The sequence below is a fragment of the Motacilla alba genome, chromosome 18 (genome assembly GCF_015832195.1).
Source record: "Motacilla alba alba isolate MOTALB_02 chromosome 18, Motacilla_alba_V1.0_pri, whole genome shotgun sequence".
NCBI lineage: Eukaryota > Metazoa > Chordata > Aves > Passeriformes > Motacillidae > Motacilla > Motacilla alba.
In genome coordinates this window covers 913,458-937,862 of record NC_052033.1, presented here as the reverse complement: position 1 = coordinate 937,862, position 24,405 = coordinate 913,458, and the positions used below count along the sequence as shown (strand labels likewise).

At 45.9% G+C, this 24,405-nt stretch overlaps 4 protein-coding genes across 5 annotated transcripts in view; 2 read left to right on the top strand and 2 right to left on the bottom strand.

Annotated features, from left to right (window-relative positions):
• The window catches only part of JPT1 (Jupiter microtubule associated homolog 1), a 26,172-nt gene extending 9,622 nt beyond the window's left edge, over nucleotides 1–16,550 (top strand). Inside the window, exon 5 of one of the 2 annotated variants that reach the window (XM_038156925.1) lies at nucleotides 16,522–16,550. In XM_038156925.1, coding sequence (XP_038012853.1) covers nucleotides 16,522–16,535 — 14 coding nt within the window. In that variant the 3' untranslated portion in view covers nucleotides 16,536–16,550. Of the gene's footprint in view, nucleotides 966–16,521 lie in introns of those variants that run through there. The other variant, XM_038156923.1, reaches the window with a different exon arrangement.
• Nucleotides 1,683–8,779, top strand: NT5C (5', 3'-nucleotidase, cytosolic). The gene is made up of 5 exons (XM_038156919.1): nucleotides 1,683–2,076; nucleotides 7,202–7,302; nucleotides 7,387–7,447; nucleotides 8,207–8,321; nucleotides 8,403–8,779. Exons 1-5 carry the CDS (start codon nucleotides 1,792–1,794, stop codon nucleotides 8,543–8,545), a joined length of 705 nt encoding a protein of 234 aa, XP_038012847.1. The 5' UTR covers nucleotides 1,683–1,791; the 3' UTR covers nucleotides 8,546–8,779.
• On the bottom strand, nucleotides 9,052–11,585 carry ARMC7 (armadillo repeat containing 7). Its single transcript, XM_038156920.1, has 3 exons — nucleotides 11,152–11,585; nucleotides 10,933–11,076; nucleotides 9,052–10,094 (listed from the first exon to the last, which is right to left on the bottom strand). The coding sequence occupies exons 1-3, from the start codon at nucleotides 11,216–11,218 to the stop codon at nucleotides 9,757–9,759; spliced, it is 549 nt and encodes a 182-aa protein (XP_038012848.1). The 5' UTR covers nucleotides 11,219–11,585; the 3' UTR covers nucleotides 9,052–9,756.
• Nucleotides 14,480–24,405, bottom strand: SLC16A5 (solute carrier family 16 member 5). Its single transcript, XM_038156916.1, has 4 exons — nucleotides 23,380–24,405; nucleotides 20,066–20,209; nucleotides 18,216–19,082; nucleotides 14,480–16,622 (listed from the first exon to the last, which is right to left on the bottom strand). The coding sequence occupies exons 1-4, from the start codon at nucleotides 23,597–23,599 to the stop codon at nucleotides 16,381–16,383; spliced, it is 1,473 nt and encodes a 490-aa protein (XP_038012844.1). The 5' UTR covers nucleotides 23,600–24,405; the 3' UTR covers nucleotides 14,480–16,380.

The following is a 24,405-nucleotide window of genomic DNA, read 5'->3' as shown; positions in this document are numbered from 1 at the left end:
AAAACACTGAGGCTGATGTAGAAGCTGCCCCAGGTCAGAGTGAAGAAAAGTCCCTGCCTGCTGCACCTGTTCCTAGCCCAGTAGCACCAGCACCTGCACCCTCCAGGAGAAATCCACCCGGTGGCAAGTCCAGCCTAGTGCTTGGTTAAACCTTTCCCTTCCTGACTGTTTTGAACTTGTGTCTGTTTTCTTTCCCCCATGCTTGTGAACTGCACAACTTGAGCCTGACTGTACATCTCAAATTTCTTTCATTAAAAAGAAGCACTTTATGTACTCCATCTTTTTTTGAAATTAAGGGTTTTTTTCCACTTCTGTCCTGTGTTTCCCCCAGATCTACTGGAAGTGACATGAGTGTTTTCTAGTGATAGACTTGAGGGAAAGCTTTATGAAGTATTGTAATGTAATTCAAAGGAGAGTAGCTTGGTTCTAAGTGTGCTTAGAGGGTTTTTGTACTGAGTTTTTTTTTTAGAATCCCTTAGCTTTACAAGGGTCTAGAATCCTGTTTAACCGGGCCAGCAAACAATCAGCAAGAGCAGTCCCTTCCTCCACATGCGGGATTTAGGTATCTAAAAGGCTTCATTGACTGCATGTGGTAAATGCCTTGAGCCCTGCTGTGCCATATAAATCATTAAGTGGTTAATGTACACCATGCTGCCTTTAAAATCAAAGTAAGTCTTGATACTGGACTACTATGACACAGGGTCTGTGCCAAATAGAGGGCTGATGACCAGAGCCACCTGGCCTAGTGCTGGGAAGGGGCTGATTCAGACTTTATTCAGTAAAGGTGGAGTGGATCATATAAATAAGAATTACAGGGCATTTTTTTTACAACTGACTCAATGCTGTGCATGATCATGCTGGTGCTTGACCATGAGGTGGAAATCTCATCCTTTAAAGTGTGTGTTGTAATTTCACAAAGCTGGATTGTTGCTTAAAAGTAAATAATATAGAAATTTTGAAGCAGTGTTTCCTGTGTGGGTTTTATTTCACGGGTTTGGTTTTGCTTTGTTCTCAGTTGTCCTTGTCTCAGCCAACCTTCCCTGCTCTAACAGAGGAGAGTTCTTACACCTGGCTTGAGGTCACCACCATGTGCTAGCTTCCCCCGAAGAGAGAATCTGACTTATCTCTTCATTTTTGGCTTCTAGATCAGAGATCTGTGGAATATGGCTTGATATATATATATTATGGTTTATCCAAACCACTGGTTTTTTTTTCTCAAGAAAACTGAGAAAAATTTATTTTCCTCATTAAAAAGAAAAAAACAGAAGACCCTAAAATGGGAGAGGGTGGAATTGAGACCAAACCACGAAGGGCTCTGCTGCCCAATAAGCCACAGCCGAGCATCTCTGTGGAGCTGCTGTGTCTGCTGGTGCTTTTTCCACCCTTCTTCCGGAAGAACTGGTGCCTGGAAGCACCCTGGCTTTCCAGATCACTGCTGGAGAGGCCCTGCCCTGGGGTGCTGAACCTACCGAACCGGATTTGCTCTGACCTGCTCCTCCTGTCTGCCTTCCGGGGGGGGGGGGAAGGGGGGTTCCCTGTAGCTGATGTGCACCGGGCACCCCATAAATTAATATTTCCGTTGCAAGCCTCATGCCCAGGGGAACTTGTTAATGCTCCTTGATGGCTGCTGAGGCTCCACTGTGCTTCTTTCTCCTCGGGCCGGGGACCTGGCCACTGCGGGGTCCCGAGGGGTGACGGGGGCTGGCTTTTGTGGGCTTTTGCTCCATTGCTGCTGGAGCCCGGCCCTGTTCCCACGCGGGGCTGCCCTCCAGGCGTTCCGCCCCGCCCCTCATGCATATTCATACAGCAATGTGCATATGCATGAGCGCGCTCGCGGGAGCCGGGGGCGCTGCGGCCGCGTGTGCTGGAGCGGCGCGCCGGGCCGGGCTCGGCATGGGCAGCGCGGCCGCGCCGCTGCGGGTGCTGCTGGACATGGACGGGGTCCTGGCCGACTTCGAGGGCGCGGTGCTGCGGGAATTCCGCGCCCGCTTCCCGGCGGAGCCGCGCGTGGAGCTGGAGGAGCGCAGGGGCTTCTCGGTGCGGGAGCAGTACCGCAGCCTGCGGGAGGACCTGGCGGTGAGTGCGGCTGCGGGGCCAACACACCCCGACCCCGCTGGAAACCTCTTCCTGCCCGCCGGGCTGTGCAAAGCTCAGCGTGGGGCAAGTGTTTTTTAAAAACCCCTTAAATTACCTTCAGGTTTTTTTGGTCCATGTATACCTAGATGGAATTCGTTTAAGGAATACTCAGACAATAAGTCATGTTTGTTTATGTAATTAGTAATCAAATACATGCCTACTCACTATATTAACAAGTTCCTAGTTCCAGGAACTTTTGACCATCAACAGTCATCGATCAGAACTCTGGAGCCTGTGGAAATGCTGACTGGATTCACACTCCTGTCTGTCAGCCAGTGGCAGGAGCCTGTACTTCTGTACAGGACAGGAGGGAAATGAAATTGTCATTTCTTAACAGTAACCCCAGGGTCAGTACATGATCTTAAAATGAGCAATAAACTTCTAGGGAAAGTGTTCAGCACAGCCTGGGTCAGCATCTGTTCCACTGGTGACCAGAGGGAAGGGTGAAGTCTGGATTTACAGTATTTGTAATTTTGTCTTGCAGGCCTCTCTGTTACTCATTCAGTCATTAGCAAACATTAAAAATAGCAGCAATTTGCATGGATGGAGGGTGTTCACCAGCTTTCTCCTGCCATTCCTGATCTCTTACCTGCTGTGCACTCAGCTTGTCAGGGCATGCAGGCGGAATATGGATACAGGATTTCATTCTGTACAAACTCAGAACATATATAGTTCTTGCCCTGCTGTGGAGCAGTGTGAGCAAGTGCAGAGCGCTCAGGGAGCTTTGAGTAAGTTACTGTTCTGCTTCAAAGCAAGAGCAAGAACATTAGTAGGTAAAGAAGAACATGCTTCAGTGAATGGTTTGATGGCAGAATTCCCACTTATCCCTCTGTAAAAGCTGGCTCTCCTGGAAGAAGTCACTGATTATCAGGACACAAATTAAGGCTGCATGAAACACAAAATTAGAAATACTGTGAATCCCGACTTCACCCTTCCTTCTGGTCACCACAGGACAGCCTGCTGATATGGGCTGTGCTGAACACTTTACCTGAGAAGTTCATTGCTCATTTTAAGATCTGTACTGGGCCTGGGAGTTTTTTACTGCTAAGAAATGACAATTCACATTCATTTCTCCTGTTCCGTAGTGAGGTAAAGGCTCCTACATCAGAGTAAGGGGCAGGAGTGCTGGATCCAGTCAGCATTTCCACAGGCTCCAAACTGCTGGAGTTCAGATTGATGACTATTGATGGTCAAAAGTTCCTGGAAGCAGAAACCTGTAAATCTAGTCAGTAAACATAAATTTGGTTATTACATTGCATGAACAAGCATGATTTTTTGTTTAAGTGAGTATTCCTTAAACAAATCCTGTGGGGGGAAAAAAAAAAGTTACAGGTAATTCAAGAGGTCATGACTTCCTATTTTTTTTCTTTTTTTGGAAGGTCTATAATCTGATCTATGAGAAAATTGCCCTTTGTTCTATTTCTGGAATCCTCACTCCCTAATTTGGTTCATGCTCATCCTGTTCCTCTCCAGACCTTAGGGGTGGGAATGAAATAACCAGATAACTGGTTTGGATCCCAGCACACCAGCAGTGGCAGAAAGCTCTTATCTTACTGTTCTAGCCTGACTTCCTAAGGAAATAAGCTTTATGGAGCTGTGCTGTGTGTCTGTCTCCTTCAGTAATCTCTGGAGCTTTGGGGTGGTTTAGGTATCTTTGTCAGAACAATAAAGTTATAGTTTTAAAGATATGAGGCTCCTTTGGGTTTTATGTAAATTCCATCCATTAATTTAAAAATAAAGTCCTTGTTTGTTCTGCTAGGGCTCTATAGAGTGTCTGTGGGACAGGAGAATCCCTGTGGAAAATCTCTCCTTAGCTCCAGCTGCAGGGAAAGCTTTAGCAGGAGCCAGCAGCCCAAACAGGGCAGTTTGTGGGGCCATGCCGGGAAACAGAGCCTGCAGTTTGTCAGTGCTGAAAGGAGGGGATCAGCTGGACACCAGGGGGTCAGCTGGACACCAGGGGATCAGCTGGACACCAGGGGGTCAGCTGGGCACCAGGGGGTCAGCTGGACACCAGGGGGTCAGCTGGGCACCAGGGGATCAGCTGGACACCAGGGGGTCAGCTGGACACCAGGGGGTCAGCTGGACACCAGGGGGTCAGCTGGGCACCAGGGGGTCAGCTGGACACCAGGCTCTTTGTGGCAGGTGTCAGCTGTGTCTGTCCATGAACTTCCAGGGTGTGGGATATTCTCATGGCAGGGAAGTGCTGTGATGATAATTTATGCATCACCTTTTCCTGAGTGGTGTTCATGCTTCGTCGCTGCTGAGCAGCTGCCCCTTGAAACTTGAGCCATTACTTTGTTTTTGTTTCTGTTTTGATTGCAAGTTGATCATTAATTTCACACTGTAAATCCATTTTATTTAAAAGGACTTCTAATCCATTTTATTTTGTTGAAGATTTTTTCACTGCACTTGCCTACCTGCCCTCCTGTGTTTGTGGCCATTTTGTTGGTGGGGATTTATCCCCATGTTTCCTGGCCCCAGGCAGTTTCAAGAAAAGGATTTAACATCCCCACCAGTGGTAAAAATTTCTAGAATTATTTTGAAGTCCTGCAAATGAGAAAGCATATGGACAGATGTAGTCCCTCCAGTTTTGTATCCAAATTGTTGTTACAAATGGAAGTTAAAAGGAAACGTTCAGTGTCAGTGGCATGAACATGAGGAAAGAAAATGGTTTTACTTTCTTTTTCTAGTCACTTCTTAATGAGGGGAAATGGCTTTTGGTTCCAAGAGTCATCAAATCAAATTTCTTTCTCCAACAAAGCCAGACTTTTCTGTGGTGTGTTGGAAACTTGCCAGTTTCTGGTGTCTTGCTGAAGGATAAAAGAGCTTTCAGACATGAGCCCCAAGTCTGTAATTCAATCTCCTTGGAAGAGCTCCAGGGAATTGTTGCTGGGATCAGGGAGGCTTTGCATGGAAACAGAGATCCGGGCAGATCTGATTGCCATGTCTGAACCTAGACAGGCTGCTTAACCTCTTCTGATCTGTGTGTGAAATCAGGCAGTGCTTCCAACTTTCTGGCTGTTGGTTTATGAGTATTTGTAGGTAATGATAATGGAGTGAGCTTCAGGATCTGGGAGTCTGACTTAATGCTGACTCTTCCTCACTGCTGCTTAGTTGAAATGGGTTTTTGTTGATGTTCCAGTGTTGATATCGAGCAAGGAGACCTTCAGCTGGAGTCTAATGAGCTGGACACTTCTAAGCAAAGACTGCAGCCTGCCTTTGAAGAATACTAATAAGTATTCTTGTGGCATGGGAATGTACGACTTTTATGCTTGTGGAATAATGCTGCTTTGACACCTCTGAAGTTCACTATGTGGCCCCAAGGAAGTTAAGATTTGTGTGTCTCAGGGTAAAGAGATATTGGAAGCTTAACCTCTCTGTCTGAAGGTGAAACTTTGGCTGGAAGGGGCCTCAGCCCTTGGTGCTGCTGTGGGTCCTTTGCCATGGTGGGATCTGGGATAATGAAGGGGAAAACCAATCAGCTGTGACCTGCTGTGAAACACTCGTTTAACACAGGCTGAATAGTCACCAGGGAGCAATTCTTAAAATTAACTAATCAGAGCTGGATTAAAACCAGTAAATTTCCTAATAATAAAAGTTGTGAAAATGTCTTACCAGTAAATTAAGAAGAAAAAGGACTGGAAGGACAGTCCTACCTGGAAATTTCCCTGGAAATACTGCTCTTCCTTTCAGAGATTAAAGATACCACTGTACTGTATCATATTAAATACCTTTTTGTCCCATTTTTGGCTACATTAGCCTGGGATAACCTTGCTCCTCCAGAAATCTTGATTCTTTCCTATTTACACTCACTTAAAAATGATTCTACCTTTCGAGCTAACCTCCTTCACCACTTGTTTGTCATTAATTTCCTCTCTGGTTTGTGTGGCATCCCACCTGCCTGTATGGAAGGCAGGTTTACACTGAGGGCAGGTGCAGACACAAAAGGGATAAAGCCCTTAATCATGGAGCTCAGCCCAGTGCTGAGCCAGGTGAGGGGAGCAGTGTCAGCATTAAAAAATTTAGCTCTGATCCTTTCAAGGGTGTCTATTAAAACAATCAACTATTTCTTACCTGTACCACAATGAAGAGCAATCAACAGTGGCTGAGCATGCCACAACAATTCCAAGAAAAAGAATGGTCTGAGCCCCCAGTGTAGCACAGGGAGTCTGTCATCCAGCCAGAGTCCTGCAGGCATTTTCTCAGCCTGGAGAAGAGCAGACTCTGGGCAAATGTTAGAGCAGCCCTCCATTAGTGTCCCACAGCACTCTAAAACCCAGAGGGAGCTCATAGGGTGCACAGATCACCTCTCACAGAGCCAAAAGTTCTTGGGGAAGCACAGGGATCACCTCTGAACTTCTTGCTGAAGTCTCAGAGTCTTTGAAGCAGACTTTCACCAGCCCATGACCTCAGGGGAACAGCTCCATCCAGGCTGGAGCCAAGGCTGCCCGCTCCCTCAATAATATTTGAAGTGGGTGGTTGAAAATCAAATAGCAACAAAGACGTGGAGCTTCCCAGTGCTCTCATCCTCATCTTTCCCTCTTGCTGAAGGGATTCCCCCCAGGTATGGCTGTGCTGGCCTGGCCATTGGCACGGTCACCTCTGTACCTGTTTGCTCTGAAGGAGAAGGAGGCTGATAGGCAGTGCCTGTGTCTGCCCAGCCATCCCCGCTGAATTCCTGAGCCCTCAGCTAATCTCAGCCAAATGTGACAGAGGAGGAGAAGCCTGCAATTTGTTCTTTTGGTTTTCACCAGAGTCAGCTGAAAGACACTTGCTAGGAAGGGATGGGGTGGGAGCTCTGCCTCCCTCAGCCACCCCAGAGACTCCAGTGGGTTAGGGCTGGTTGTGGGAGCAAAGCAGGCCAGGGGCAGCTCTGCCTGCTCATGAGTCACCAGAAAGTGACTTCTCCTTCTTGTGTGCCCAAGCTGGACCTTTCCCAGAACCCAAAGGTGAGAAATTTTATAGTTCACTCCTGGGGGGAAGCACCAGGTTGTTACACAGGGGCGTGACTGGAGAGTGCTGTGACAGAGCAAAGCCACTGCTCATCGTCCTCTGTCTCCTGCAGGCCAAGGTAGCCAGTGTCTATGAGTCACCTGGCTTCTTCCTAGACTTGGATCCAATTCCAGGAGCCCTGGAAGCTGTGCAGGAGATGCTCCACATGCAGGAGTAAGGACACTTTGCACCCTGCAGCCCTTTTCCAGGATCTAACACACTTTCCCCTGACTGCTAACAAAGGCTGTTCCTTTTCAGTACTGAAGTCTTCATTTGCACAAGCCCTCTCCGGAAATACGAGCACTGCATTGTGGAAAAGGTGGGAGAGAATTGTTTTTATTTGGTTTAACGCTGCTTTTGCAAGGCCTTGCTGTTTCATACTACCCAAGTTGAAGCTACTCCTTTCTAGAGACAGTAGGTGCTCCAGCTGCCAGGTTTCCCTCAATCCCTGAGGGATAGGTTCTCACACACAGAGCAGTAACTCAGGACAGGGAATCTCCAAGTGCCACATGGTGCCAGAATTGCTGTGGCGCACGTGAGCCCTGGACTCTTGGAGCTGGGCTGGGACCAGCTGTGTCAGCAGGTGACAACAAAAGAACTGTTGTAGTGTGACCCACAGGGATGGGGTATTCCCAGGGGATTCTACTCTGGAGAACCACCAACCAACAAAACCTACTTCAGTCTAAATCTGGAGCCTGAGATGTCCCAGAAGAGGTCAGTGCTGTGCGGAGGAGGCTGTAGTGTTGGAATAAATCCTTTTTGCCTGGGGTATGAGAATGGAAGGGGGGACTTTGATCACTGGAATGACTTAGATGGGTACAACCCACGTGCTCTGGGCAAGCAGCCAGTGCTTCTCACAAAGTCAACAGTTGGGCACAGCCAGGGCAGTGGTGAGTGAAGGCTGTCACACAAACAGGTTTAATCAGCATCCTGGGCTGCAGCCAGTCTCCATGTGGGGATTCCTAGACACAGATACGGTTTATAGGGGCAAGTAATTGCTCTGTTAGGGCTGGTCTGACAGGAGTGATGTGCAAACTGAGAGCACAGCGGGATTGTCTCCTATTCCTTGTCTCTGCAGTATAAGTGGGTAGAGAAACACTTGGGACCCGAGTTTGTGGAGCGGATTATTCTGACCCGAGACAAGACCGTGGTGGCTGCTGACCTGCTGTTTGATGACAAGGACACCATCCAAGGTTAGAAAAGCATTTCTATGGTTGGCTGCTGGCTGGAGAGCCACCCCCCAGCTGATTCCAGCTTTTCCCCCCTTCCCACAGGCGCAGAGCCAAACCCGAGCTGGGAGCACATCCTGTTCACCTGCTGCCACAACAGGCATGTCCAGCTGCCAGCCCCACGCCAGCGCCTGCACTCCTGGGCTGACGACTGGAAGGCCATCCTGGAAAGCAAGCGCAGGCAGTAGTCCAGGAAGGGGATGCTGCACTCTTCTCACTGCCAGGAAACAACCAGCCCATCCCCTGCCATGGCCAGGAGGCACTGTCACCACAGGGATCAGCCATCGAAGAAATGAGCTGCTCCTGTCAGACACAGTGCTCTGGGTTTCTGGAAGATTGCTCTGCACTGTTAATCTCTGTAGCATTTTGGATGTTTGCTGTTGGAGAAGAGAAATTATAAACTACAAGCAGCTGTGGTTGGATTTTTGTGTGTGTTCAATCTCACTCCTGTTTGGTTTGTGCTATCTGGGGGTAGAGGGGAGAGAAAAAGAGGAAGGCTCTCACACGTGAGCAGATCCAGTGTGGGTGTCTGTCAGGAAGCACTGGGCTCAACAGTCAAACCTTTTAAATTTTATGTATTTAGCCACGCTGGTTATTGGGTTTTCTCTTGCCTCATGGCTGATAATGAAAAGAGACTAGGCTGGCTTCAATTTCTTGGCCCATGTGTTTCTCACACAGAACTGATTACACAACATTTAAGTTAAGTTAATGTTTTATTAACAGAAGCTTTTACAAGACAGCTGTTCTCATGAACCGGACTGCCATGAGCCTCCTTCCTTTTTTTTTTAATTACTTCAACTTTCTCACCAGTGGTAATAAAAGACAAACTTACCACTTCTTCATTTATAGGGCAGCTACTGCCTGCCCTATGTAGTGATTCCATAGGTGGCTGCCTGTGCCATGATTAGAGGATGGCATAACTAGTGCCACAGGGATGGAGAGATTGTGAATTTCCCTGCTAGGGCAGGGAAACTCCTTTCTCTGCAGGAGGAATACATTTCTGTGACATTTCAGTGACTTGAGTTGACACTTAGCGTCACTTGTCACAGACACTGAAGGGGAGAGGTGTAGCATAACTAGCCCAGGAACTGGAGTGGATATAATTCTGCCCAATAACCCAAGCAGAACTCCCCTCATTGCCTGGAAGGATTGTTTGTGCAAGCTGGGTTGTGAGCTGCACTTGGCAAAGCACTTTCCAATGTGCAGCCATGACCTGCTTTATTTTAAATATTTGCAGGCTTAGCTATGTGCTTGGCCCAGCTGCTGCGTTAGTGCTGTTCCTTCTTGTTTGTTAACTAAACACCAGCACTGGTGGGACCGAGTCCCCTCTTTAATGCTGCTCTTGACCTGCTGAGCAGAAAGCGAGAACAGCAGGAGGTTCCCCTCTCCACAGCCCTGCTCAGTCCTTGGGCAGAGGAATGCCCACTGCCGAGTGCTTGCTGAGGCTCCTGGCCTCCTCCACCTGCGGAGGGCTGCAGTAATCCTGCAGGAAGATTGATGCCAGGTTACTGAGGCGCGTGTTGGCTGAGAGCGAGAAGCGGAGCATGCACTCCACCACGGGCAGTGCCGTGGTCTGCGCGCGCGACCGCGGCGTCGTCAGGAACATCAGCGTGGTCACGGCCGACACCACGGTCTCCTCGTTGGAGCTGGACAGGCAGTTGATGATGGGCTCCACCCCGTTGGCCTCCAGGATGTACTCTTTGTTTGTTTTATCCAAGCATAGATTGCAAAGACCACCTGGAACGGCAAGAGGAAAGTATCTGAGGCGATGCAAATTCACCGCTCATCCTGTTTCTAACATCCAGATCTTCTGTATGGATGCAAAATTCTTAACAATTCCCTAGGCCACGTGTTTTTGATTGTTTGGAATGATTTTCCACCAGCACACTCCTCCTGCGTGTCATTAGAGGGCACTGTTACTGCTGCACATAACTGCTTCCACAGAATGATTCCAGGAATGCCCCCTCATCCCTAACAGAAGACACAAGCCAGCAGTTCATTGCAGGTGTTACAGAAAGCCAGAGAATGGAGGTAACAGAGTTAGTAGCCAAGAAGCACAGAATGTTTGAAACTTGAAACTTTGAGATGCAGCCACAAACCTTAAAAATCAAATCCATTTAGTATCATCTCACAGAACCACTCACAGCATCTGGCCCCTTAGCTTATGTTCAGACCGTGAAAAGGCAGTTCCTCAAAAGATTTATTAAAATTATCAAGTAAGTATTCTAGAAGACCAGTTGCCAATAGCAGAATGATTACATGGATCTGTACAATGTACCTGGCAAAATCTATGTATTAATAACTGCTTCTCTACAGGAGAGATTTCAGTAAAAATTAATCAGGTAGTGTTTAGGAAAAAAACCCCAAATCCTTTCCAGATAGTGTTTTCATTAAGCTCTGTAAGGACATGGAAGACATGCCTGCCTCTGACTTCTCTCCCATTCTGCACTAAACGAGGCACAGCGTGAGTTCGGTTTTGGAGCATTTGGGGGCGGGTTAGCGACCAAACCGAGCGCGAGGCCCGGTGTCCCCCGCCCAGGGGACAGCTGAGGGTGCTCGGGGCAGCAGCCCTTACCCATGGCAAACTCCACGAGGGTCTCGTTGTCCTCGGTAAGCATATCGAGGAACAGGTCCAGCACCTGGAGCTGCCGGAGATACTCGTAGTTGCTGGGATCGTAGGCGAAGTTGGCCAGGTTCGCCAGCACCTGCTCCTTGGCCTCTGCAAGGGAAAAGGGTCCGGGATGTGAGGAAATGCTCGACACAGAGAGGACGAGCGAGCAGCGGCGCTTGTTACCTGTGCTGTCCGTCACCTGGAACTCGGTGACGAGCGCCTGCAGGTACTCCAGCCGACCCAGTTCCATCAGGGGACACCGCACCGGGCTGCCTGCTCCCCCAGGCAGCGTCGGCTCAGGGACCGGGTGTACCGAGGAACGGAGACCAACTGGCCGCCTCTGCGCGGCCGGAACAGTCGGCCCGGCCGGAACAGTCTCCCCGCCGCCATGTTGTGGGCGGGGCAGGGCGGCACCATCTCCCCTCAGGAGGAGCGGGAGCGGCCGCCATTTTGTGGGCGGGGGGCAGGTGGTGATTGAGCCGCGTTTCTCTCTTTTTCTGAATACGTTATATGTAATTATATATTTTATATAGAAATAAATGAGCCTGTATCGAAATATTTGACTGTCTCGTCATATAACAGAGCTTTGCTGTTTAAACGCTTGGTTTTGTAAAGCAGCTAACCTTTCCCCACTGATTACTTAAATAATTTTCACCTCTGTGTATGTTTTGCTGTTCCATCCCAATGCTGTTGTCCTTGTGGTAGTGCTGCTCCTGGATCAGTTCCAGTTTAAATAACGGGATTGCAATTAATGAAGCTGAGGGAGAAAAAGTAAAAACAGGGCACAATACTTGCACAGTGAGGGAAATTATCTGGGGAAAAAGTGAAACAAAGCCAGGGAGTGAATTAAAAGAGCAGCAGGTGATTCCATCTTGGTTGTACAATGGTTTGGGCACAGAGCAGAGCAGTTCCCCTGTCTTGAGGTAACGTGGCTCTGTGAAACCACCACAATTTTACGTGCTGCAAGAGGGTTCAATTATGGTGCATGTTGTGTAAATATACAAGGTAAAGGTTAACAAAGATCATAAACTGTGGGAGTGGACTCTGCAGAAATTTGTACTGCTTTTATTGAAGCAATTACATGCATGGCTGTTTTTCTGTGGATAAGACCAGGAACAGGCCGTGAGAACATGTTGTCTTTTGTGTTATCTCCAATACAATTGATTTTCATATCAAGCAAATTAGTCATGGACTGATCCACATGGCACCAGTGACAAGAGTGGTGGGCTGATAACCCACACAGCTGAGGGCACTGAAATATCTGCCCATGACTACATTAAATAGAGGGATGAGCAAAGAAGCTTCACTGAATGCAGTAATGCTAAATATTTTAACATTGTAGTGGTGTGGGAAAACACAGAACATGAAAGGGAAGAGATTTATTTCTACCTGGTATAAAAGTTTAAGCCAGGCTAAGTGCTAACAACCTCAGCTCTTAGCATGATTATCAACTGAAGTCGTTATGCATTTATGTGTATGTCTAAATAGATACATGTATTTTTATCTGCATATTTGAGTATATCTATCTGAAAATGATCAACAAAGGTGCTACAAACTGTGTCTATATTAGAATGTTTTGCTACTGGAGTAAGAAATCTCTTCTAATGTGTGCCTTTGTAAGTGGTAAGTGTTGCTATACTATAAAGCCTCATCTGTCATTAAATAGAAGGTGAATGAGTAATGTGGGAAAGCAGAAGCAGAGAAAGCAAACACAGGGAGCTAGTCCAGACAAACAGAGCACTGCTGGGATTGACTAATAATGGGGGGACACTGTGTTTAAAAAGGAAAAATGCAATTACTTCTGTTTATAAGAACTGCATTTACCCATCCAATATTGGCTGAATAGTTTAATGGTCTGAGTGCTCCAAGCACTGGCTGTTTGCCAGAGCAGTTCCCAGAGCTGGAGCTGGTCTAGCCAGGGTAGTCACAGCTCCAGGGGCTATTCTGGTGACTTCCATAACACACTGGAGCCAGAATTCAGGAAATTTTAATTTCTAGTATTTGTTTCTTTTCTTATAGCTACTAGCTATGTCTGCAAGCAGCAAGCCAAGCTCTTAAATTAAGTGATTTTGCACTTCAGAAGTGTCTTAGAGTGTGTAAGATTGCTGTAACCTTTATTTGGGGTTTATTACTATTAAATAGAAATAATTAATGTTAAACTTTCCCAAGTATTACCCTGGCAGAGAATATTAGGTTTTTAAGGATCATGATCTTGCAATACTTGAGTGGGAATTTTCCAGTGTGAATGTGTCATTTCAGTGAGGAAAGGTGCTTCTTACCAAAATGCTTATCTTGCAATGGTCAGAATATCTTCAGTGATAAAGGGAGCAGGGGAGGGGCAAGAGGGGACATGGGGAGCAAGGAACATTTAATTCTGGTCAATTTTTGTGGCTCTGCTGTTTCTCAGAGATTTGTAACCTGGCTGAGTTATTAGTGTTTGTCCCAAATTAAAGCCAGGGTTGTTTTACTGTCTGCAGGTGTTAAAGAAACTGCTTCAGTGAGGCTGCAGTTGCCTTGGGTAAAGGGCTGACCTTAAACTAATGAGGGGAACTTTTATCACTTTTCCTTCTGGTCCCCAAGATTCCTAAGGACTGCGTGTTGCTGCCCCTGTAGGATCCCTCTGAGGGGGAATATTTATTGTTCTGTAGCGTGCTCAGGTCTCTCCTGATCCTTCGCCAAGCTCCTGCTCAAGGCAGCTTGGAGTTCAGGTTAGAAACACGCATGGGAGAGCAGACCCGTGGAAAGGAGAAGAGGGGGGTTGTTTTCTCTGTTATGGGAACTAAGACATTGTATTCACCTGTGGAAACACAGCATAAAATGTTACTTCTTGTCTGCTGAGGATTTGCTTCAAACCTGTGGGTTTTAGATTACTTTTAAAGGGTCTGTGGAAAGTAACCAGGGGAGACAACCCTGTTTTCAGGCTTGAGTTCTATTAGAAAGGTTTCAGTCAGCAACTTGAGAAATGTTAAAATAGCAGGTTTTTGAATTGGTTGGTTTTCTTCCCAGAAACCTCTCTCTGCACCTGCAAATAAGTCCCAGTGACCCCAGTGATAAGTCTGGGAGTATCAAAAAGCACTTCTGAAAAGCACTCTCCTTGCCTTCCATCATTAATTATCTTGCACAATCAAGGAATTATCAAAACAAGTATATTTGCCTTGGTGTAGGAGGAGCTGATCTCTCTTTCAGCTTCAGTTGGTGAAGATTTTTTGGTTTTGCCCTGTACATTTCCCTTATTATGAAGCAACCAAGGCAAAAGCATTACAGGTGGATCCATTGGCTCCATGCAGGAGGTGTCTTCCATTGCTCCTTCACCTAACCTTTGTTTCCTGTGAGAAATTTTGGTGGATTGTAGCTTACACCATATCTTGCCTGTTTTGCCCAGGACATTTGTAGCAGTGGGAGGATCTGGGGCCACATAACCTCATATTTCTGTAAGAAAATAGAAAGGGAATGTAGAAAGGTGAAAAGAATTTAAAATTTAAGAATTACACACAGAGAAAATGGCAACCTGTTCAGCTGCTTAGCTGTTTATTTGCAATAGCTAGAAGAAATTTGGGACTTAATCCCTTTTTATTGCTTTTTTCAGAGATGCTCCTCATTTTCCTAGGAATGTACAGCAGTCTCTTTTGGTAGACTGAGAAGCACCAGTCCCTGTTTACTTCATAGTTATGGATCATGTAAGCATTGCATAAGTTAATAAACACATGTGATGAGAGATCAGATATGTATATCTCCCCCTAAACATCTTATTTAAGTATAGGTTTGATCAGGAAATGCAAATCCTCCTGGGACTGTAATCTCAGGACAGTATTGGAGAAGATACTGAGCTGTGGGAGCAGAAGCCCTTCTGAAGTGCTGATGCCCCTTCTGTGTAAAAGCTACCTGTGAAGTCATCGTAGTCTCTGAAGACCTTGGAGTCAGTTTTCCAATGGTTTCATCCAGAGTGGGATTGTTTTAATTGTTTTGTTTCTTTTATCAGGGGAGCAATAATGAAAGCTGTGGGTTTGTCGCTAGGAATGTGACAGGTTAGTTCTCCAGATAAGCACTGCAGCTGAGTTTGAGATAACAGTCCTGAGACAGGCACTGCAGTTCCATTGAAAGCTGTTACTTCATCTGTTTCACTCCCATTTTGTGCTTCCATCGTGTTGGGTTATCTTTATCTGTGTGCTTCATCAGCTGTTATCTGCAACTATCGTATCAGGGATGACACAGAATACGAACAGTTTGCATCTTGAGCTGATGCTGAGGCTGCTGCAGCCATTGAGCAGTGACAAGCCTAAATCCTGGGAATGTGGCAGAGAAAGCCACTTACAGTCGAGGCTGTATGGATAGAAAGTCAGCAACACTGGCTTTTCTCAGTATGCTTTCCCCACAGATTTCTTTTTAAGTTCTGCATGTGCTTATAAGAAATATAAGTTATATTTGTACAAAGTTTTCTGTAATGAGAATGCTAATGTAATTAGGCTCAAAAGTCTAAGACTAAAGAGCTGAATTGATCTCTACAAAGAGGAACTACAATTGCTTTGTATTTTGCCCTATAAAAGGATGAATATCCTTATCCTTAGGTCTGATATCACCCTCCCTGCCCCAAATGGGTTCCAGTTAATGCTGAAGTGTGTTTACATGAGCCATGAATCCTGTTTTATGATATATTAAACTGCACTTGAGATATCAGTAGTCATACAAAGCAGGCACTCCAAGGCATGGTGGGTTGTTTTATGGGTTTTTTTTTTGAGTCTCTGGAGTTGAATTTTGAGGCTTTGAAACTGTCCTTGGCATGAAGAACTCCTGTGTATGCTTCATAGGAGAAAATAGTTGATCTTACTAGAGATTTGTCTGAGTTCTACAACCCATGCAGCTGCTTTTGTATAATATTTAGAGATGTGGAAAATAGAAGCACACTTCCTGTGGAAAGTGTTTAACTTTCTACCCCTAACATGGGAAGCAAACAGGAAGCCTGTGCACCAAAATTGCATATTCAGATGAGGCAAAAATATTTATTTGTGAAGAACTACCCATTAATACATGTTATCCAGCACTTCCAGCTGGAATGTGCTTGTGAAATTCCAGTGACTTCTTAAAGGTGGTGACTTAACCCAATTGAATTATCCCAGCTTTTGTCTCCTGGCACTGGGTCCCATGGCTGTTATGCTATGGTTTGCTTTAGGAGAGCTCAGATCTCTTTGTGCTTCATCTCCTTGGCTGGTGCTGGGTTCTGGGCTGGGCCCGTGGTCTGGATCACTGTCTTAGAGTCTGAGTCTGACAAGGCCCTGTGGAGTGCAAGTGCAAAAGGAAGATGACAGTAGTGGAAAGCAGACTGGTTTTTTTCTGATCTGCCATCAGTGTTGGGCCATGTGTTGCTTTGTACAGACCCCACTTCAAGGTGTTGCTCTTTTTCCCCCTTCTTTATTTTTATATGCTCGTGATGTACTCAATTACTGGAGGGGATTGACTTACAGCCTTTGGTTCTCTTGACATTTCACTGTATTGATATCTGGAGGGGCTGTCCAAATGTGCTTTGGAAGCCTCTCTCAATTTGTTTTTGTTTTCCAGAGCACAGAAGCTGAGCCCCATAAATAATGCAGCTGATATCAGGAAGAAGCTGGAGTTGTAAAAGACGTAGTGGAAGTCACCGGTTATGTCTACCAGGACACCTGAAATAGAAGTCATAGCTTAGCCAAAGAGAAGAGGTACACTAAAGGCATTCATTTACATGAACGTTAAACCTGAATCATTCAGCAAACTGCCGTAATACAAAAGACAAGCGTTCTCTGATGAGTTAAGTTCTCTTCTCTTCTCTGGATTCTAGTAGTTGTTTAGTTTTTTATTTGTAGTCACAAGTCAGGTGATACTTCTGCAGAAAGTATTTCTCCATACACACAGAAATACGGAAAGAAAGGAAATTGTAATTTTTTCCCCAACCTGCTGCTTTGTTTCCTTTGCTCAGTAGAGAACCCTTGTGCCACTGCCACTCAGTGGCTTTTGGAATGAGTGACCCTATTACATCCTAGGGCAGAAAATAGAGCAACTAGATAGAGAAATAGCTCAGAAATTTATGTGGTAAGGTCTCCAAACTGAATATTTGTCTCTAATCCTGTTTAATGAAGGATAAGGAAATTCACAGCACAGCAGGATGATGACTAACATTAAGTCACCTCAATATAAACCACTTAGAAACGTGAGATATCAAGGGAATCATTTAACACTAATATTATGATGGAAAAGTGATACATAGGCCAAATACATGATGCCAAATACATAGGCTGCTTATCAGGTGGAAATACTGGAATAATGTTTATTTGCTTGTATTTTTCAGTCAAGATTGGTGATGTTTCTTTCCATGGTGTACTTTTCTGTAGCGTATTTTAGGACTATGAACAGAAATGGAGCTGCTTTTACTGTGCTTTTTTTTTTGCCCATCTGCCGCTCCTGTCAGAGATGACCAAGAAGGGATCCTTTTTGCTCTTTGAGAAAAGTGACTGACATGCTAATGCCAGGGAGTACCATAAAATACACTGCATTATTGAACCAGAAATAATTTTCCTGCTGAGTAACCACAATTCATTGTCTGGAGAAGAGAACTAAAGCCTGAACTGAGGCTGACATGCTCAAGTTGACATTTGTTGTTTGTTGGTCTTTTGAATTTACTACAGGAGCAGGTGTGTCTTGGACAGGTCACTTAGTGGCATTTGGAATGATCTGTGAATAATTTATTGGACTGGGAGTCATAACTAGCTCCTTTCTTGTCTCCAGAGAAAAATTAATATGCTCCAGAACTTGGAAAGAAGACTGAACAGAAGCTTTTACTGTGGGGCTTTTGAATAATGTAGGACTGGTAATAATTGTGAACACAAATAATTCATTTGATGGGATGTTCACAATTTCTTGAGACTTCATGGATAAAGCAATGGTAAAACTGGTAAAAAGTTGAAAAAGTTCATAGTTATTCCTGTTGGCTTCTTGCCACTGGAAAAAAGCTGTCATTTCTCCCTTATGTGTCAGATCACATACCAAGTGAGTAATTTTTTCAGTGTGATCTTGATGCAGCTGTAGAAATTACTTTCGAGCTGTCAAAAGAGGCTGATGATTCTTTTCCAACCCTACCTTTTGTACTGCTCCCTTTGCACAACTCACCTACACCATGGGTCTGGAAACTCCCTACTTCCTCTTCTTGATGCTCCCAAACACTTGTCACCAGTTTCCAAACCACCACCTTTCCCCCAGCCAGGTTTCATAGCTTCTCTCACCTGTGAGCGGGGGCCCAATGAGGAGGGTGGTGCTCTCTAGGATGGTGAAGAGCCCTAGAGCACTGGAGAACCTGTCCATCTCTACCACATCCATCAACACCTGGAAGGTGAGCGCCCCGACGCCACTCATGGCTATGCTGAGGACGACGCAGTAGAGGATGAGCACACTGAACTTAGCTGAAATGACACAGATGAAATTGCTGAGTCCGCAGAGGAGCACGGCCAGGCTGAACAGGTAGATGCGTCTTCCTGTGAAGACTCTGTGTCCTGAGAGCAGCCCTGTGAGAGGGCGGATGAAGATGTTGATGAACCCGATGATGGAGATGAGGAGGGCTGCCTTGCGTTCCTCCACGCCATTGTGGGTGGCATAAGGCACAAGGTAGACATGGGGTAAGGCAAACCCCATCATCATCCAGGTTACTCCCACAGTGTAAATCTGGTAACCTTTGTTTTGACAGAATATGTCAAAAGCCAGGTACTTCTGCAGCATCTGGAAGCATTTTGTCCTTTTGGTGTGCTGCTGGAGTGTGGGGTGGTGAGGAGATGCTCCATTGGACAGCTGTGCCTCTTCTGCTCTACTCCCTGGCTGCACTTCGGGCTTGGAAGACTGTGGAAGTGACCCTGATGCCAGCTGAATGGGTCTCATGATGGCTCCACAAACACAGCAGTTCAGTAGTATTCCTCCAAAGATGAGGAAGGTGTTTCTCCAACCCATCTCATCCAGCAAGTATTGAGACAGCAGTGGCCACAGCGTGAAACCGAGGGAGACACCAGTGGAGGCCACAGCATTGGCCAGTGCTCGCCACCGTACAAAGTAGTAGCCCAACACAGTCACTCCTGCCTGGAAGCTGAAACATGATCCCAGACCTAAAGATGAGAATAAATTATCTTTCTTTGTTGTCTTAAAGGGTGAAAAGAGCCCAAATTCAGGGTGTACCCACAGATGACTTCATCTGCCATTGAAGTATTTTCTGACCTGCCAGGCTACACTGCCCCCAGGGATTGATTAATGCTCAGAAACCTCACACAGGGGATGAAGAAGGATGTTATGTGTAAATTAAACTATTTGTGTTCTTGGGTATAGTAAATATACTGATCTAAATGGATGTTTTTCTGGGACACACTGCAATTCCTAAAGTTGCTGTGGAATTGTTCATTAAAAGCTTGGGTTTTATACCACATGCAATGAGCAGTGCTGATTTCCTGATGCTTTCATCAGGGCTCAAGGAGTTGCTTGTTTTTCTCTCTATGCAGTGGCCACTGCTTAACTTGCAAGATCCAGCAGGAATAGTTCCAGAGTAAGGAATTCATTTCTCTGTGTTATTAAAAAACAAGAGTTGAACACCAGTTACATAGGAGAAATATTTGGAAAGGAAAAGTTCCCATCTGTTACTTCTGTTCAAAACCAACAGGGTCTTTTGTTAGAAAAAGATGTCTCCATTCTCCCCCAGTTTGGGAGTGGTGAAATACAAGCTCAGAGAACCTGAGAAGGACATTATTGCAAGACATTATGTTCCAAGATTGGAAAAACAACAAAAACCCTCCCTTCTTGAAAGACAAAAGGCTGAGAAGTTACTAAAAAGAACAGACATCCTTTTTCACCATTTTACCCTCTGGAGACCTGTAGCTTTTTCCAGAGAGAAGCATTTCCCAGCAAGCTTGAGTGGGCAAGGTGTGTGCTAAAGCGGTGTGAAGGCCAAATCTAATGGCTGTAGGATTTCTGCTGTGCTGGGAGGCAGTTGAGTTCTCTGATTTCACAGATGAGTGGAAAAATGTGACCACTTAGTTGGGGCTCTCCCATTTCCCATCTCCAGCACAGCAGCTGAGTTTCCCTGCTCTCTAGTACGTACCAGTGATGAGGCCAGCTGTGAGGTACAGCTGGCTGATGGACTTGCAGAAGGAGCTGGACACCATTCCCAGCCCGCTGAGCAGCCCACCCAGCATCACCACAAACCTGCAGCCAAACCGCTTCACCAGGATGCTGCAGAGGGGCCCTGAAAGTAGAGAAGGAAAAGGGAAGCAGTTAGGGAGGAAGGAAGCATTTTGTACCTGCTGGATTGCTGCAATTATCAAATGATGTAGTCTAGAGACCCTGAAGGTTTTCCTGGCAGCTTAATGTAGTGGGGGAGAGAAAAAGAGAAAAAATATTCTGTGATCCTCCCAAATGCTTGGCCAGCTTGTTGGCTGAGGTGAAATCTGTGATCTGCTGGGATTTTGACCATCAAGTAGGATGTGATGGATTTTCATTAAACCCCTTGGAAATGGACTTCTGGTGAATTCCATGAGATTATGATAAATACCTTTTTTGTTAATGACATTTAACATCCTTCATTTTGGGGCAGGGAAAGATTAGTTCACACCTGCAGCCCACCAGTGGGAAGGTGCTTCTCTCTGCGTGCTCTGGGAGAAGAAGATCTGAAGGTAGAATTTCTTTTCCTGTTCCCTCAAGGATCCTCAAGGTTTTCCAGGTTTTATTAACATTTTTCCCAATTCTGAACACTTAAGGTTATGGAAGCAAATACAAAATGACTGTAAGCTGCAGAATTAGGAGTCAGTCAGTGTAGGGAATATAAACTGTGGCCTATTTGTGACCTAAATCAACATCTGGTTTGAAATGAAATCCACACAGTCAAGTGAACAGTGGAACATTATTAAAATTAGGAGTGCAGCTGTCTGTATTTTGATCTGCTTGGGAGATTTTCACTTTAGACTTCACTGGCCTTTGAAAAAGTGTCCAGCAAATGTGACTGGATTATTTTTCCTCCTGCTAAAGACATTAAGGATAGAACTACTGTTTAACTAGCCCAAGAAGGCATAAATTGAACACTATAAAATAATGAGATCATCTCTAAAAACCATAAGGGCTTGTCATGATTAGTTCCTGGTTACTTGTTCTCTGGGTTTCAAATGCTATTTCTCACTTGCCTGGGGCTTTTGTGCTTTCTTTTGCAAGAATAATATCAACAAAAATGCTGCATTTGTATGAGTTAGTGCAGAGTGTTCTGTGTGCATGGATATCTAGGAGCAGGAACCCGTAACGGCCTGAAATCCTTTTTTGCACACAGATGTAGCACCCTAGGTCTCTCAAATTATCTTATAACAAAATAATCATTAATGGTTTTTACCTAGGAGTGTAGCACTGATAATGGGATGTGTTTGGCTGAGTTATGAGCTATTGTTTGCCCTGTGCCCTTCCCCATTTCCTTCCATAGCTCTCCTGCATGGAACTTTCTCCCAATACTGGCTGCTCTGGGAACAGGCTGCTCTGCCCATTTCCCTTCTTCTTCCAATTTTTGCAACAAATAATTTTTCCCCTTCAATTCCTCTGAATTAAAAAGAATAAAGTGAAGAAAAGAGAATGGCACCTTAAAGAGATACTTGTGACAGCAGCGTGCAATTTTGGGAAAGATTTAAGTGCTGAAATGTAACCTGAGAACCTGAATCAAGTAAAGCCTGGCCTCCTCCAAAGGAGGTCAGAAGTTGCAGCAAAAGCCATATGTGCTTGGCCTAAGAGGGAAGCTTTGATCTCTGTTTATTTTGTTAATTTTTTTTCTTCTGGTTTATATTACTGCTGCCTCGTGCTACTGGGGGAAAGAATAAGCCCTCCTGTGCTCTAACACTCTGCAATAGGAGACATAACTGGCAAGCAAAGTACAACTCTCTGGCTGTGCCCTGACAAATTTTATTGTGAATATTGACACAAGGCGACACTTTCCTTATCTAATTTATAACTTTTGGATCTATGTATTGGCTGTCTTTGTATTACCTTTTACAGTGGTTCTAGCCTCCTACATAACAATTACTTCATTAAAAATGACAGGATTATTGACATTCTTGTGGATACTGCCAGAGCTGTCCTTCCTGGACATGCTGGGACCAAGTTGTTTCTGAGACCATGTCCCAGAGCCAGCAGGTCCCAGTTGGATCCTTTGCCCTAATCGCAGAAGGATCACAGGGGCTGGAAAGCAGGATGGAGAATGCCCAACAGCTTCCAAATTCCATGCTCTGAGGATACTGCTTTATTTCTGCTGACTCTCAGTGGTGATTCCTCTCCTTGTTGCTCCCCTCAACATCTCCTTCCATCTGCATCTTGGTATTCTGGACCCAGCTGTTTCTGCTAAGGTGCAAACTCTCAATTCCATGCAGGTGGCTGCTAGCTGTATCCTGCATGGTACAGACTGAACCTGCCATAGCCTTCACGTCAGTGTGACTCGGGGCTTTGGAGTTGTTTTTTTGCTTTATAATGTAGTATCAACTTTCACCAGCATTGGCAGGGAGCAGGAATGAACTCAGGGAGAACCTTGGATACATGGGCAACACTGGGAACTTTCCTTCTGTTGTCTGGCAGGGTTTGGGTTGTCTGTTTATCAAACAAGCGCGGGATTTGTATGGGTCACAAAGCACAGACCACTCATTGGGAAGTCCTTGAGCTACTGGGCATTTGGTTTTCTCTCTGCAGAAAAAGAATCCCCACATCTGTGTGTGGAATCTGGGACCACTGCCCTGTGCTGCTTCCATATTTTTTTTGAGGGGAAAACCAGTGATTCACTCCACTATCCACAGAGCACAATGCTCCTTCCAGCCCTGCAGCTGCAGGGTGCTGCCTGACCCACATTCTGCACTGATCCAGCCCTGCTCACATCCACCCTGATGCCTGAGTAGGTGTGCACTCCATGCCACCGCCCAAGGAGCTGCTTTTAAGGCATTGCCTCAGCTGGCAGTGCTGAGTAGCTCAGCTTTTGGCATCTCTTCAGCCAGAAAGAACAGAGCTGACATGTGGCACTTGGAAGGAGATGTGCTCTCGTGAACAAGATGAACCAAGAAAGCACCAGTGTTCCAGCACTATGTGCTGGCTTATTCAAAGAGTTTCTGTGAGAAATAACTATGTTCTTGCTGATCTGGAAAAACTGGGCTGAGAAAGGGATTTGCCTTCTTTGACCAAGGGTCTTGGCTGACTCTGAGAGTGACAAAAGGGAGCATGGAATCTGTGAACATTTAGCTTTGGACTGTGGGATCCAAGTGGCTTGGAAATGCTGTGTACTGCCAAACAGCCAGTCCCTTCCACCACCCGCCTTAATGAAATGCTGAAAGTATCCTCTTTACATCCCCCCACCAACAGCACAAGAGCAGGAGGTGGAGGAGGCCCTTCCCTGCTGTCACTCACCCCCTCCGTGCAGCACGGCCACCATGATGGACGGGAACCATGATGTCTCGCTGTTGCTGGCCTGGAACTCGTGCTGGAGGTCCGTGAAGAAGACACCGATGCAGGAGGAGAAGCCCAGCGTCAGCCCCTGCAGCACCACTGCAGCCAGCAGGACCATCCATGCCCATCCCTGGTCCTGGGGCTTGGCAGCGCCGCGTCCTGCTGCTTCTCCTTGGGACATGATAGCTCCGTTCTCCTCTAAGCCAGTCTGCTGGGGAAGGGAGTGCAGCTATCATGCAACCCTCAGCCCAGCGAACAGGCCTTCAGGGAAGAGCTGATGGTGTTCCTGAGGCTCAGAGCACCGGTGAGTCCCACACCTTTCCCAGCTGACACTCTTGACTTCTTGCTCTGCATTTCTTCCAGCACCTCCCTTCCTTCTCACTACAGGATCCTGGCACCAGATTGTTTAAGAAACCACTGCCTTCTCCTTTTATATTTCACAAGACTGTGAGCACAGCCAGGTAGAGGACAGGACCACACCTCCTCTGAGGTATGAATTGGCTTTACCTAGTTCCGCCCTTATTTTCCCTTTCACCTGCTTTCGTCATATGGAGTCCCCTTGCTGGCAATTGCTAAGGTCACTCAGTCCCTGTGCCGAGGAGGAAAAACTGCAAATGCCAAGTAAAATAGAAACCTGTAAAGGTTGTGTGTCTCAGCAGAGCTCAGTGTGAACCTTTCAGGAAAACTACACCTACGTACAAAGTGCTGGTGGTGAAAAAACATTTTAAAAGCCATTAATTAATTAGAATCCAGTGATGGCAGATAGGCTTTTGCTTTACCTCTCTAGATCTAGAGCTGCTTCTGAGAGATCCCAGTTTGGATTTCTCTGAGACTGACAGAAACGTATAGCAATGGCATTCCGCATCCTCTCCACATGAATAAATATGCATAAAATAATAATCTCTGGCAGCTGGATGAGCTCAGAAAAAGTGTCCATAAGGTCACTGCACAGCACAATATTTACTTAGCACTCAAATAGTGTTTTTT